This window comes from Ictidomys tridecemlineatus, chromosome 15, assembly GCF_052094955.1.
Source record: "Ictidomys tridecemlineatus isolate mIctTri1 chromosome 15, mIctTri1.hap1, whole genome shotgun sequence".
NCBI lineage: Eukaryota > Metazoa > Chordata > Mammalia > Rodentia > Sciuridae > Ictidomys > Ictidomys tridecemlineatus.
The window spans coordinates 45,278,770-45,295,105 of record NC_135491.1 but is presented as its reverse complement, the minus strand read 5'-3'; the positions used below and the strand labels follow the sequence as shown (position 1 = coordinate 45,295,105).

Here is a 16,336-nt window from a genome sequence, read left to right as displayed (position 1 = left end):
TACAGAACTTATTTAAGTTTTATGGAGACCCTGTCTTGAAATAAAAAATAAAAAGGGTTGGGGATGTAGCTCAGTGGTAAAACACTCCTGGGTTCAATTATCAGTACCAAAAAAAAAAAAAAACTTTTCCTCAGATTCCCTCTATGGTAATTTTAGAATTAACTGGTTTATCTTTCACCCCACCTCCCACTCCCATCAAAGTGATCATGAAAACCCTTAGGTGGTAGTTTGGAAAAGAAAAATAATAATAATTAAAAGGAATGGCTGCTTGTAAACTGAAGTCCCCAGCCAGTCATTCAGATTTTGAATTGGGCCCAACGGGCCCAATAACACCCTTTAGTTCAGGGTTGCAAAAGAGCGGGACAGGAACTTGGGCCTTAAATTACCCTAAGGACTAGAACCAGGAAAGGGCTGAGGGCTCCAGGGCGTGGTGGCATATGCCTTGTGATCCCAGTGATAAGGGAGACTGAGACAGGAAGATCCCAAATGAGGCTAGCCTCAGCCATTTAGCAAGACCCTGCCTCAAAATAAAACATAAAAAGGATAGGTGATAGCCAGGCGTGGGAATCCCAGCAGCTTGGGAGACTAAGACAAGAGAATCAGGCAAGTTCAAAACCAGCCTTAAGCAACTCAATGAAACCCTGTCTCTAAATAAGGCTGGGGATATGGCTCAATGGTCAAGTGCCCCTGGGTTCAATCCCGGGTACCAAAAAAAAAAAAAAAAAGAGGGTTGGTGATATAGCTCAGTTGATGGAGTGCTTGCCTCACAAGCACAAGGCCCTGTGTTAGATCCCCAGCACCACAAAAAGGGGGGGGGGGGTTTGGTATTATCGCTCAGTGGTAAATAAAGTACCCCTGGGTTCAATCCCCAGTATCAAAGAAAGAAAAAGGACAGTGGGGAGGGCTGCTGCATGACTGGACCTTGAGGTTACTTTCTAGGTTACTTTCTCAGAAAGCGAGCCTCTAAGCACAGGGAGGAGTGAAGCTGAGACACAAATTTTCCACCAAGGTCCACTAGCAGCAGGATCTTGGAGTAGGATCCATCTAGAAGCTTCTATTCATTATCTCAAAATGAGTGGGTGCAAGGATTTAAAAAAAGAGGATCATACATGAACACTTAGTTGAGAACCAATATGCAGATGCAATGAACACTGTAGGTATTATTTAATGACAATATTATTATTCTAGTTCTGACCCTTACCACTATGTGACTCTAGCCCAGACCCCTGCCTTCATTGAACCTACCTAGTCATGAACAAACTAAGAAACTAGACAGTTCGGTTTTTGTTTGTTTGTTTTTTGGTACCAGGATCTGAACCCAGGGGCGCTTAACCTCTGAGAGGTCACCCTCAGCCCTTTTTATATTTTATTTAGAGATAAGATCTCACTAAATTACTGAGGCTGGCTTTGAACTCACAATTCTCCTGTCTCAGCCTCATGAGCCTCTGGGATTATAGGCATGTACAGTGGTACCCAGCAAAAAGAGATTTTATAGAGGCAAAATGGAAGACCGGTGGAACCTATCTAGTAATTGCTAAATACCGCAGAAGGCAACATATTTAAAAGAGGAAAGCAGCCTTATCAAGCAATACTTTTCCAAGCACTAGTTAATTCTTCACCAGCAATACAAAGTATTTATATGAGCACCTCAGGCCTGGGTGACAGCCTTCTACTTGCTTGAATGTGGCTAGATATTGCCTTCAGAATCTCTACTGCTTTAGGTTTGTTCAGTCACCTGTGTCCACACAATTCTGGCATCAATCTGCAGCAGACTCCCTTTCCTAAGACTGAGCTTGACCACATCATAAGGTTGTAAAACAATCTCCATGGTTATTAGCTGATTAAACTTGAATTCAACACCATATGGTGACAGGAGGCAGCAAAGGATAAGATTCTGATCTTAGATCATTCCAAGTAAGGCATTTTAGATGATAACGAGAGAAGGATTAGTTGCAGGCTGGATCTGAGCTCAGGGTTGGGCATGAAGAAAACTGTTCCATGTAGTTTGGGAGAGCTAGGGACTCCCTGAGCTCTGTTGTGAACTGCAAGAGCTTCATTTAAGGAAGGGTATGATGTGGGCATAATAAAACCATTCTTCAGACAGTTGAAGATGGTCCCCTCTATAGCCAGAAACACCAGCTGTCCAGCTTTGTCCATTTCCTTTAGCCCCAGGCGGTCCTGTATGTACAGAGTTGTCTCTTGTAAGGGAATGGTTTCCTTGGCTTGGCCTCTTCTATAAAATCCAAACCACTCAGAAGCTACAGGGTCCACAATGGAGTCATTGAGGAATTTCATCACAAATGTCTTCAGGGTCATGAGGTTTTTTTTTTTGTAGGCCTCATTGACACTCCGCTCCTGATTTATATTTGCCAAGAAGATGCTGTGGTTGAGGTACACATCCTCCTTTATGGGATCATGCCAATATTCTCCTTGCACCAGGCGTTCTTAACAGCTTTGGAGTAAGCCCCAACTTTATCAGTGTTTTTCTGATAAAGTCACAGATGTGAGGGCTCTCTCCTGGGCATCCAGGGAGTCCAAAAACACACATCCCATGCCAGATCACCAGTGGCAGCGGTGCCGGCTGCTTGAGATGCCCCAGCGCTCGGGCAGTGCAGGACCAGGGCAGCAGGGCGACAGCCAGGAGCCACAAGGAGCTGGGCGCTGCCATCTTGGCTATCATAGGACCGCGGGCACGGGGTGCCGGAACCGCACTCTGGCAGGGGCTGGGCAGGCCACGGGCTGTGCGGGTTCTCAAAAAGAGGCAATTCTTCAGGCCTTTTTTAACTATGACCCCAAATAATGGCTTTTTTTTGGGGGGGAGGGTTTACCAGGGATTAAACTCAGGGGCACTCAGCCACTGAGCCACATCCCCAGCACTATTTTGTATTTTATTTAGAGACAGGGTCTCACTGAGTTGCTTAGTGCTTTGCCATTGCTGAGGCTGGCTTTGAACTCGAGATTCTCCTGCCTCAGCCTCCTGAGCTGCTGGGATTACAGGCATGCGCCACCGAGGCAGACAAGATTGGCTTTTTGTTGTTGTTATTGAAATACATAACTCTTACAGCACAAACACAGTATTTACATTTCAAGTTCTTTTTACAAAATGTGTGCCACTGTGGAAGATTGGCTTTTTAAAAAAACTTTCTCGGGATTCCACCTCTTGGGTCCCCTTCTTCCTCCCGGAAGAAGTCTTTTCTGCTGTCCTTTAATAAAGCTTCTACTTTCTACTCTAAAAAAAAACAAAAAAAAAAAAACAAAAAAAAACACTTTCTCTATGAACTTAGTTTGAGATAATTCTAAATCTTCCTTTAGAGAGAGGATGATGAGATCTACAAAGACCTTGACATTTATTCTTTGGCTGCTGCAGCCATTGAGGTGAGGTAGGAGAAATGATTCTGGTGTGACCCCAAGTGCTTTAGAAGTCAAAATGGGGAAAGGTGCTGTCAGTATTCAGATAATGCATACCCAATCCATCAACCTCCTCTCAAAGTCTTACTGAGTTCCTCCTGCTGCTATTTCTGCCCCATTTCCTTTCATTCCATTCTCCTTGGGACCACATGATACCCTTTACAAGTATTTAAAAGCATCTTAATTGGCTCTCAGCTTTCTCAAAAGGCCAGCAGCAAAGGTGGCTGGACAGTCAGTCATCCAAAGAACTCTTGGTCTACTGAAGGCTTAAAGGATCCCGGGAGGTGGGGAAAGAACAGGATCACTGAACTGTTGACATGCACAGTGGGAGTCTGAGCAAGAATAAACTCAATAATTTTGGTGAGAGAAACTGCCTGTGGGATTGGTACTAATCCTCACCCTATTACACGCCTCAGCAAACTCTGAGATCTAGTAATCTCCCACTACCCAGGACTGGTTGTGGGAGAAATCTATTCCCTGCCATCAATAACTCCCCCAGGGGCTAAGAAACCACCATATCTGCAGACCTTCTTGCCCTTAGGATCTAATATGTTCTTGAGGAGGGGGGTGGGATACTTTCCTAGTGAGAGACCCTGGATTCTATCCCCACCACCAAAGAAAGAAAAAAGGAATAGAAAAACATTGCAGACCATCTCTAACCATCTAAGACAATCTCTAATTACTGAGTGAAGAAAATGAGGTATATAACTATGTATAATATGCTATCCTCTGTGTTATAAATTGTGTGTGGGGGGGGGGCATAAGAATCTACAATTCTAATTCAAGAAACACTGGTACTTGGGCAATGGGAATTCTCCAGAAAAGCACCAGTCAGGTAGAGGTATGAAGCTGGTGGCATAAGCTTTGGGGTCAGCAGATCTGGGTTCAAATCCTTGCCTGCCAACTCCTTGCTTTGAGGCCTTGGGCAAGTCGACAACTTTATCTGAGGCCCAATATCCCCCTCTGTAAAATGGACACAACACTATAATTAATTTCATGGGATGGTTCAGCCACATAGGTGGTGATGATAAATTGACATAGATTGGCTACACAATGGCATGCTCAGCTGGTAACACAATCTGCCCTTGAATGGGTGCTAGACCAAAAGGGATGTCTTGGATTTGGGGAGGTCATGCAGCAAAGGAAGGTACCTCTGCTTCATCTTTAATCCTTCTCTCTGACTCCTTCAGTCTTTTATCATTTACACACTTTTAATTCCTTCTACAGAAATCAAAAGCAGAAGCATCTAATAATCAAAACTGGGGTTTTGCCAAGCAAAATGATTGTACACTTGTAATCCCAGCACATTGGGAAGATGAAGTAGGAGGATCACAAGTTCAAGGCCAATATCAGCAACTCAGTGAGATCTTATATCAACAAGGGCTAGAGATATAAGCTCGAGGTCCTGGTGTCAATCCCCAGGACCAAAAAAGAAAAAAACTCTTTAAGGAATGTTTGCTATGTACTGGGAGCACTTTCTAGATGCTAACTCATCAGATCCTCCCTGCAACCCTGAGATAGGAATCATGTTTATTCCCTTTTTTCAGGTGAGGGGACAGAAGCAAAAAAGGGTTAAGTAACTTATTCAAGGTCAAAGGGATTGGAATCCAGCTACTCAGACCACCCTTCCCGGTTTATCCTTGCTCTCTGAAGTAGGCTGAGAGACTCATCCTGAAAGTCACAACCTTGACATTAAATCTCCTTTGAAACCAGAAATAAAACCCCACACCTGGCAAGTGACAGCAGTTTCTTTGGTTGAACAGGCTGCCAGGTATCTGATTCCGTAAGTCTTAAATACTCCCATGGTTCAGGTGAGAGGATTAGCAGAAAGAAGAAATGAAAACAAGAAACCATAACTAAATTCCAAAGTCCAAAGAGAAATCAGCACAACTTAAAGTTTCAAAATCAAAGACCATGTGACAAGCCCTGAAACTCCCACCTTCAAAGGTGTAGAAGAGGATTCCTTTCTTTCTGTCTCAGTCTCAACCTGAGCCTTGGCCTCCCATTAGCTAGTAGCTGGGATTATAGGGTGAGAGGATTTCTTTTTTAGAGGGTGGGTACTGGGAATTGACCCACCCAGAGACACTACCACTGAGCAAAATCTCCACCTGTTTGTTTCTTACTTTATTTTTGGTACGGGGGATTGGAATCAGGGGCACTAGACCACTGAGCCACATCTCCAGCCCTATTTTATATTTTATTTAGAGACAGGGTCTCACTGCGTTGCTCAGGGCCTCACTGTTGCTGAAGCTGGGTTTGAACTTGCAATCCTCCTGCCTCAGCCTCACAAGCGACTAGGATTACAGGTATGTGCCACCAGGCTCAGCTTGCTTTTTATTTTGAGACAAGATCTCTCTAATGGCCAGGCTGGTCTCAAACTGGCAATCCTCACCGCCTCAGCCTTCCCAAATCACTGGGATTAGAGTCCATGTGATTATAGAGGCCTCATCTACTATGCCCAGTCTGGAAGATTTCTTAGTAAATACAGATTTAAAACGAGAAAGCACAAGGTATAGGAAGTACACCCACAGATTATTTCTTCAGAATGTTTAGTCACCATCGCAAGCCTGGAAGTTGGTTGGGATGGCAATGAAACCTTCGTGTGAACTTCACCAAGCCACCTCTGAACTCAGTTATCTCTCAAAACCCTTAGAAGAAGCTAGGAGGAAAGAGACCTAGGGCCAGTATCTCCCCAGGGACAAATGAGTAAGTGCTGGCACCTGAAGTACCTATTACCCTGAAGGGTGATGTCATGGTTGATTCAACCTTTGAAACAGAATGACCTTCCCAGGAGAGGCCTCTCCACCGTGGTGACTCAGGGCCCTGCCCCACCTGTCACGAAGCACTCAGTTTATTTGTCCCACCTCTGATTCAAGAGGTGACGTTTTTGTGATAGAAAAGCCACAACTTTTCCCACAAACAAGTTGGTCATCTTGTTCCCTTTTCAAAGGCTCCTACACAATTGTGGCGAGGAATTTGTGGGGGAGGAAGTCTGCAGTCTTTCAGAGTGCTCATACTGGCTTCTTCCTAAGGAGCCGGTAGATAAGTAAATGGAAGACGACACAATCTCTGCCCAAGAGGTCTCAATGGACCACCTCATCCCCCTGCCATGAGAAGCTTGGGAAAACTAGAGGAGAGCCACGTTCCTCTTGGGCAACACGCCAAGGGGCGGGGTGGCTTGAAAAGAGCATTAAATCCTGGTTTGAATCTGATACCCTTTAAAGAAGATGTGGTGGCAATTAGCCTCAGGATTGTTCCTCTAGCAAATGCTACCAAGATGGACTGGGAAAATATGGGAGTGTCAGTTCCTCTAAGACTGAGTCTAATTCTAACATTGACTGAGCACCTCACTTCTTTAGATCTTTACATAAACACCATTCCTCTTAGGGATGACGTTCCCCCAAACCTCTTCACCCCACCCACACTTAGCCTTGATCATCCTTCCTCCTGTAATATTTTTCCTTCCACAGATCACCATCCGTCTGTCTCCTCTTTGTCTTCTTAATTGGAAGTGATGCTCCAGCAGGGCTTCTTATCTGCTTGGACCTTTCTGGATCCCCAATGCCTAGCACAGTACAGGACAGTGCTCAAGGTCAATTTGTTCTGGGAATAGACAAGCAAATGCCCCTGTCGTTTGGAGGAACTTCTCTCCCTCTGAGATCTTCAGAGCAGAAATCATCCATCTCTTCACCTGACTGACCACAGACCCACTTACTGGTTGCGTGACCCATGCTGTCTACAACTGTCAGTTCTCACGGGGCTGTCATGAGACATGAAGAACACCACAGAAGTACTAGTCAATACATTGCTGCTTAGAATCAGAAGAGATCTAGCACTTTTTTTTTTTCCTGCTGCTGAAGGCAATTGAAACCTGGGCCTCACTTTCTGGAGCATTCTATTCTACTATGCTGCCACTGAGCTAAACTCTTAGCCCCAAGACAAGTCTTTTTCTGGTTAAGCATGCCTTAAATATCATGGAGGATGTACTGTTTTGTGTGGGGGAAAGTGAGGGAATGGTACTGGGGATTGAACCCAGGGGTACTTTACCACTGAGCTACATCCTCAGGTCTTTTTTTTTTTTTTTTTTTCCTTTTGAGATAGGTCTCACTAAATTGCCAAAGCTGACCTTGAACTTGCAACTCTCCTGACTCAGCTTCCCCAGTCACTGGGACTACAGGTATTCACCACTATGCCCAGTGTGGGATATACTTATATTACTTATACTAAAACTTGGCCACTGTTTATTTGAAATTCAAAAGTAACTGAGTATCTTATATTTTTATTTGCTAACTCTGGCGACTCTACTCATTAGGCAATTATCTTCCAGAAAGTGACATATCTTACAAAAGAATTTAGAAATTTGCCCTACAGCTTCCTCTCAATGGGTCAATCAATATCCAGCGGATGGGTTTTGGAGCTAGGAGATTTTTATCCTGACGACTCTCTCATTCAGTTAGCCTTAAATTTTTGTCTTTTTGAGTTTTTAGATATCTTACCAAGGACCTTCCAGGCTCTTCTGTACTGCCAAGAATTAGAAGTAGACCAGGTCTTGAACAATTAATGGGCTGCAGGCTACAGGAGAGAGCAGGTGGAAGGTTCTGGATATACCTGGAAGCCTTGTTCAAGGAAGGTGTTGCCTGACAACAGGAAAGTGAACAAGTGGCCTGGGAGGATCAGGTATCTGTTGAGATTTTGATCTGGTGCTTCCTTACACCCAGAAGTGTGGGGTAGAAATGGCTCATCTGACCTTTAGACTCCAGACTGCAAGCTGTTTTGTGACACGACAATTAGGTAAGGTTACACCGGGGTGTGCAGGGCTTGGAGACACTGGGGAGTGCCATACAGAAGCCCATGCCCTGAGAGCACCCCTTCTTCCCCACATGCTCATGTGCTTTTCCTTGGCTTTTAATAAGAAAGCCCATCTTAAAACAAAACAAAAAGAAACCCACCACAGGGAAATGTTATCTAAAAACAGAAGATCACCATGTGTACACATGACTATACATTCTGAAACTCTCATTAATTCATTCAACAGATACTTACTGAGCACCTATTATGTACCAGGCACTGTTACACCATAAAATCCCTGGCTTCCTAGAGCATACATTTTAGAGGGAGGAGATAGTCATTGAACAGGAGAAAACTTGGCAAAATACACACAGCATGTCAGATGGTGAAAAGTGCTAGAGAAAAATAAAACAAGGAAGGAGAAAAGAAAGCTGGGGCAGGGGTTACTATCTCAAAAAGGGGTGAAAGAAAGGCCTTACTGAATGGGGGAGCGGGGCAGAGTCTAGCAGGACACAGTGAGTAAGCTCTGCAGATATCACAAACAGGAAATAACCAGTGGAAAGGTGCTGGGTAGAAGTGTAGCCAGGTTCAGCCTGTAAGCAAAGGGGCTGGACAAAACACGCTTGCAGGAGATGGGAAAAGAGATCCAAGGTAAAGAAGCCAGGCTGGGGGTGGGGGGAAATTGCAGAAGACTCACAAAAATCAAAGACAGGATTTCTATTCTGTGTAAAATGGGGAATCATGAGCAATGGAACCTGGGGCACTTTATCACTGAACTATTTCCCAGTCTTTCTTGTTTTTTATTTTGAGAGAGGGACTCGCTAAATTGCTGAGACTGGCCTCAAACTTGTGATCTTTCTGCCTCAGCCTCCCAAGTCACTAGGAATTCAGGCTGGGATTTCAGATGTGCGCCACCATAACGAGCTCTGATGGTCATTTTTAAAACCATCACTTTGACTGATGAGTGGAGAATAGATTGTGTTGGGGGAGGGGAGGGACCCGGGAAGCAGAGAGAAGGGAAAGGGGCTGCTATGACCATCTCCTTTGGGAACAGAGAAGAAATCTATGTGTGTTTGAATGCCAAACCACAGAAACAGATGTTCTCGGTCTTGAACTTGCCCTGGTAAAATAAATCTGAAAAGCTTTAGGCTTATTACAAGCTCTCCCAATTGCAAAGCCAGCTAATTATTATCTAGGACATGGCCAATTATCCCTCGAGGTCCTGTGCCTGCCACCGTTTATGATCTCGCTCATGGGGAACAGAGTCAACCCTTGCAGGGAGGCCTCCTGACATCCTAATAGTAATATCTGAACTCACAGGGGAATGGGCATCTTCTCCTTTTGGGAGGGGTATCCTCTTCCTGGCTGAGAACCTAGAGCAAGTCCCAGTTAGAACAGGGGTTTTGTCTCTACTTCCTTCCCCAGTCCTGAATGCAAATTTTGGTAGATTTTCTGGGACTCCCAGAAAGTTGAAAAGAGAGAAAAAGGAAGACAAGTACTGTTCACCTAGCATTTCTTTCTTTCTTTTTTTTTTTATAATTTTTTTTTTTAAAGAGAGAGAGAGGAGAGAGAGAATTTTTTTTTAATACTTATTTTTTAGTTCTCGGCGGACACAACATTTTTGTTTGTATGTGGTGCTGAGGATCGAACCCGGGCCACACGCATGCCAGGCGAGCGCGCTACCGCTTGAGCCACATCCCCAGCCCCTAGCATTTATTTCAAGTGAAGGTCAAGAGCTAAATGATCATAGCAAGAGATGGATTCTAAGTTCAAGGCCTGCCTTGGCAACTTAGTGAGATCATTTCTCAAAACACAAAGTGCATAAGGATCTATGAGTAGAGAATAAGGACAGTTCCTGCCTTGGACCATTATGAGGATTAACTACACTGTCAAGTTGGCAAGATCTTAATAAGCTCTGCACTCATCCTCAGCTTCTTCTCCTTGTCCAGGAAGGCACAGCTCTAGCTCTGGACTCCAAGACACGCCATTAGGCACCCCACTTCCTTTTCCTAGAATCCCTTTCTCTTTCTGTGTCTGGCCAACACCCTCTTACTCATCAAGTCTCAGCAGGTGAAACTGACCACTCCCACCATCCTCTGAACATTTTCCTACTTGCAGCTTTCTCAGAGTATATTGAAATGACCATGAAGGGTCCCTTTAAGTGGAGATTTTTATGGAATCTCCATAAGGGGTTGTTTCTAAATTTTGGTGCCCTGACTGCTTCTGTGAGTCCCCCATTCTTAGCCCATCCACTTGTTACCCAGAGCACTCCATGGCAAGGTCAACTCTCTCCCTCCTTGATTGAAGGTGCCCTGAGATCCTTGGCCTCAGACTAGACAACCAAGTGCCCATATCCTGGGTGGCACCAGGTAATTATTCATCAAACGTCTCTGACCTATCCCCTAAGATTGTCCAGGGCAATGAATGTGTCACAGGCACCTGGAGAGCTTTTAAAAAATGTCAAGTCCAGACCCGACTCTCCCCCCATTTCCACTTCCCAGAGAGACCATGGCTCAGTGAATTTGCAGGAAGGCAAATCATCATCTGCAGGTGACTGGATGCTTACCCACAGGAGCAAACTATGGTCTCAGGGGCTAGGACAGCGCATGTTTGGCAATGGGAGAACAGACAGGTATCTTTTAAGCATGAGTACTATGAAACACTTAAAACTCAAGTAGAACCAGGCACAGGGCACAAACTTATAATCCCAGCAGCTCAGGAGGTTGAGATAGGAGGATCATGTGTTCAAAGTCAGCTTCAGCAATTTAGCAAGACCCTGTCTCAAAATAAAAAAAATTAAAGGGGCTGGAGATATGGCATAATGGTTAAGCTACCCTGAGCTCAATCCCCAGTCAAAAAAAAAAAAAAAAATCAAGCAGAAGCTGACAGATTCAAGGCCATTCTGACTTCCCCAACACCAGAGACTCCTTATCCCTCTCTTCTCACCCCAATTCAACCTTCCTAACTCATGGCAAACCCACTCCAGCCCAAGCACACTGCACAGTGGCAAATAAAAAAAACTGCCACAGAATTTCCTTTCCTAACAAAGGCACTCTGGTCACTGTTTGCAGAGCAGTGTTTGCTTAACACAGAAGCAGGAGGGTAAGGAAACTGGTTTGGCTGGTTTGTTGGGCAAGAGGGAGCTCAGGAGAACTTTTGAACCAAGGATATAAAACATGGGAGAATCTCAAATTCAGACAGCACCCGGCACTCCAGAGACTCTCATATTTAATATTCATAGAGCACTTGACACACCACTGTAGGGCATGGGTAAGGGTATTCCCACTGTACAGATGAGGGCACTAAGGCTTAGATAGGAGTGACTTAGCCAATCAATGCCCCTCACCTGGTAAGACGCATTACCTTAAGAATCTTCTAAATTAGGGGAAGATGCCACACGGACCTTGGGGAGATGCGGAGGGTTAGAAGTAGATGAGAGAAAGAAAAAGGAAGAAAAAAAAGTGCAGAAACATAACTAACATAAGCTGCAGTGTAGAAAAGAGTAACTTACAAAAAAGAGAGAGAGAGATGAACAGGGATCGGGAGACCAGTGATTTCTTTTTAATTAATCAAAGATGAAAAAACACTTAAAAATGACTCACTGCCCTTCCATTTCTGGATTCAGATTGGAGGTCTCCCTTCTCTGGCCTCCACAGCTTTCAGAGGGAAGCACTGGGTGCACAGCTCCCCAGGGACACACTCAGGGCAAGTGAGTGACGGACTGGGCAAACAGCCTCACAGCACATTTAAGAATTCCAACAGATCAATTCCTCCTCCCTGCCCACCTACAAGCAAGCTCCAGGGCTGATCTGATGCCACAGAGTAGAGATTGAGAAGAAAAGCATAAGCCAAGGTAGTGAGTACTTATTCATTCATCCGTTCATTTGCTCAAAACATTCATTACCTGAGTGCCTTCTATGTCCTTAAGAAATTATTAGCTGCCATGTTGCTATATGTTTTTTCTTTACATTCATTCTCACCTGTATTTATGTTCAGTCTTACCTGCTTTATTCATTACTGTAACCCCAAGCTCTACTTAATGCTGGCATAAAATAGGCATTCACATTTGCCAACTAAATAAATGTGGATACCCAGATACCCCCATCCTAGCTCGTGCCAACTAATTATTTATCAAATATGAATTAAGAGCTGGAGTTATAGATCAGTGGTAGAGTGCTTGCCTAGCATGCATGAGACCCTAGGTTCATGACCTAGTACAATGAAAAAGAATGAATTTATAGATGAGGAAATTGAATTTCACAGAAGTGACATCTGAACTCACATAGCTAATAGCTGAAATTCAAATCTGGATCTTTCCTGTACTTGCTCACTGGACTATCCTAACTTCATTCTCATCCTCCTGCCCTGAAAGGGGATGGAAGTGAGACACAGTGGACACCCCTAAAGGCCAAACCTGGACTGTGACAGGTGCCTCTAGGGGATTTTAGGGTTTTGGCAGCTGTTAAGAGATGGGGAGCTGATTGCTTCATAGGCTCTGGTTTATCTGGGGCTATACTTGGAAGGGACTGTGTAACAGACACCAAGGTGAGCATTTCGGAAGAAAAATCTTGCCCAACCCAATAAAAAGCCTGGGAGGACAAACAGGGATTTCCATAAGCACCTGGCAGAGAAGGGGGTGGGGTGGGGAGCTGCAAGTCAGCCTTCCTTAAATGGTCCTGCAGGACCTCGGACTTCTCCGCCTCCACTCCTTTGGAGACACAAAGGGAAGGGCGGGAGGCCCACTGGTCTCCTTTCCCTGTAATCTCTGTATCAGTCCTTGTCACAGACATGACTAATTGGGGAAGTTACATGTAGGAGTTTGAGGGGTGGAGAAGTGGGTGTCTAATGAAATGATCCCAAAGCAGGTTTCCATATTTGCTTTTTTAAAGTCCACTTTAATGAAGGGACCTGCTGTTGTTTGTACCAGCTTTCAGAAAAGAGGGGAAATGGATCTGTTTAACCCACACAGATGGGTACCTGTGAACTAGATCAATCTATCAAGCAGCTAAAGTTCACTCAAACCCAAATATGGGCCCTGTTTGTCCAAAACTAGAGAAAACCATTAATCGAAAAGTCTGCCAGCTTTTTATTCCATCCCACATCGACTTAAAACTGTGCACTAGGCTAATAGCTCTGAGATCCCAAACTGTCTAATATCCTGGGTCTCTCAAACCTGTTTGTCCTAAGAAAAAGGAAAATAATTAGCAACTCTAAAGAATCAGTTTATAGTTGAGGGGTTTTTTTTTTTGTTTGTTTGTTTGTTTTTTAAACATTCTCCACTCTAGAAACCAGAGGGAAAAAAAACCAAAGGAATTAACACAAGACTTAAATTATGGAGTTAATTGCATGGGGTACACGAATGACCCCAGCGAACCATACAGAAGTCTCCTCAGTTCAGTCAAAACCCTATTTGTGACACTTCAGCCACAGGTTCCTTATTTGAAATCCCTGGGCAGCAAATTATTCACGAAGCCCATGTCTAAACCTGCTGCCAATGTTCTGTCCCTTTATTTCCCTGGACTGTCTAAAGACAGCAAGGCCACCATCCTCAATTCTGACCACATCTTAAAATCACAAAGCCGGTTCCTGAAGTCAAATGCGTGATTTTACAGAAGGACTTCTGTCCTGGAGCAATCCTACATTCAACTGCTACAAAGAGATCCTATAGTATAGAATGGCAAAAAAAGTTAAAGTCAGGAAAACTGTGGAGTGGGGTGGGGACTGCAGTCACAAAAGGACCAGGAGCCAGCCATACAAGAAGCTTGTGGAATGTATTTCTACCAAACCACCAGCCCCAGGTCACCCTCCACCTCTCACCTAATTAGCACCATCTCTGTCATCACCACCTGCTTGGGGTGAGGGGCATCAACACTTCAGTCCTTAGTCTACTTCACAATGGACACTAATCACCCAAATATTTTAATACCTTCCTTCTTATTTAGTCATCTTTCAAATCTCTCTCTCATTGAAAAAGAGAAAGGGAAAGAGGCAGAAAAAGACCAACTGTGGATCCTTCAACAGATTAAATTGGTCTTCATCTGTTTCCTCACTTGCAAAATAGAATGGTTTCCACTCTCCTAAGACTAGTAGTAGCTGGGTGCAGAGGAGCATACAATCCCAGCTACTCTGGAGACTGAGGCAAGCAGATCACAAGTTCAAGACCAGCCTCAACAACTTAGCAATACCCTATCTCAAAATAAAAAAAGAAAAGGGACCGGGAATATAGCTCAGTAATAGAGCACCCCTGGATTCAATTCCCAGGGATAGGACAAAAACAGACTAACCCTCCCTATGCACTACCAAAGGAACTGGCATGGGAATACAAAGCAATCAGCACACCTCATACATATGCTCACACATACACCTGCCTCTCATTTCTAACCCCTGTCCTAATCTACAAGGCTGTGTCAAGACTGCCTCCTCCCAGAAGCCAGTTTTCACTGCCCATTAACACTCATCCGAACACCTCAGGCCACCCACCCCTTTCACCTCTCACTACCCATGTCCAACAGTGCATCTAAAGGGATCCTGGGATACTCAGGAACCTGCTAGAATGTGCAATTCAGAAGACAGGGCTGGAGTGTCCCTGTCCCTACATCTCAGTTTACTCTTTGGGCAGCCAAGGCAGAACATCAAGTAGAGAGTGAACGAGTCATCACTGACCTACCCCAACATCATACAGAAAGCTCCAGACACAGATGGGTCTCAGAAAAGCAAATATGGCTATTCAATCAAACTGCAGTTTCTCTGTAAAACACACCATGCACAGTTGGAACAACTTCCAAAATTTAAGACAACAGCATGATTGCTGTGAATTTTTCACATGGCCAAAGACTATAAGAATAAACACAGTGGAAGTATTCCCTCCAGGAGGAACTATGGGAAATTTCTCTTTTTAAAAGTGTTTCTTTTACTATTATTACTGCCTAATCAACAATAATCATGAGGGAAGAGAATGTGCTTTTGATACAAAGTAAGCACCTGGGAATTAGTGAAACCAGAGGGAAACCAGCCTCTTCACTTGCTTCCAGGCCTGCCCAACAGTGAAGTGGAAAGAAGCAAACTCTAGATTATCACAGTGATAAGTCCTGAAATATATTGGGTGTTTGTATGCATTTCCATCCCCTGAGTCAGAGCTACTGTGCTTTTATTTAAAAAAAAAGGAATCATTATTCTTTAGGTAAATAGTACCTGTATCAAAATGTTTTCATCTCTATTAACAAAAGCCACAGCCCTAGAAACCAAAAGGTGGCTCTTCAGTCACCCCCTAGATGGTGCATAATGGTGCCTGGGAATCAGATCCTGATTCAGATTCCTGTTGGGATGACTCTAGGCAAGCGGAGTCACCCTCTGAGCCTCAATTTGCTCATCTATAAAACGGTAATACTTCTGTCCCACGGTCCCACCCAGCTGGTTTTTGCAATCTGAAATGATAAGACTGTCTCCAGTGGCCAGGGATATGAGAAATACTAATGTCCTCTAAATGCTCCCGCCCATCTCCAGCCCTATGAAGTTAGGGCTCCACCACAGTCCTCAACCTCGATAAAACTTTAGACCCATGCATTTGTGTAAATTCCAAGGGGGTGTTTGAGACAGTGAGGGGAGGGTTGTCCACTCCACCCTAGGGGTGTGGAAGTGCAATTTCTAGGCACCTTCCGTACCCCTCCTCTCTCAGCCCAGGGACACCTGCCGTGCGCCCTCACCTCTGCCCAGGATGCGGCCTCTCTCCAGGTGCCGCCGAGGCACAGTGAACGTGTAGCTCTCAGCGCTAAAGCCGGGATGGCAGGACTCCGGCTCCTGGCAGAGCCACGGTGAAACCTGGAGTGAACAAAAAGTACCGAACCCGTGTGACTTGAGGGTTCCCTCCCGCCCACACCGAAAACAACAACCTGGCTGCCTCTCCCTGGCTCCCGGCGTAGGGATTGTGGGAGGCACCCCCACCCCGGGGCAGGCACCGACGTCATCCTCTCCTATCCCGAAACCTGCAGCTAAGGCCCCACGAACTCCCGGGAGAGGAGGACACTGGGTCATCTCCTGACAATCTTTCTCGTCTTCTTTTTTATCTCACTGGAGATGTCTTTACTCTTCCCGACCCTACTTTCCTTAGACCGGGAGCGCTCTTGATTCCACTTCCTCATAC

At 44.8% G+C, this 16,336-nt stretch overlaps 1 protein-coding gene and 1 pseudogene across 1 annotated transcript in view; both read right to left on the bottom strand.

The window, feature by feature from the left end:
• Nucleotides 1-16,336, bottom strand: part of Cdh1 (cadherin 1) — a 75,202-nt gene that overhangs the window by 58,181 nt on the left and 685 nt on the right. The window contains exon 2 of the mRNA XM_013366563.4: nt 15,900-16,014. Coding sequence (XP_013222017.1) covers nt 15,900-16,014 — 115 coding nt within the window. The remainder of the gene's footprint in view (nt 1-15,899; nt 16,015-16,336) is intronic.
• Nucleotides 978-3,257, bottom strand: LOC101967815 (palmitoyl-protein thioesterase 1 pseudogene; annotated as a pseudogene).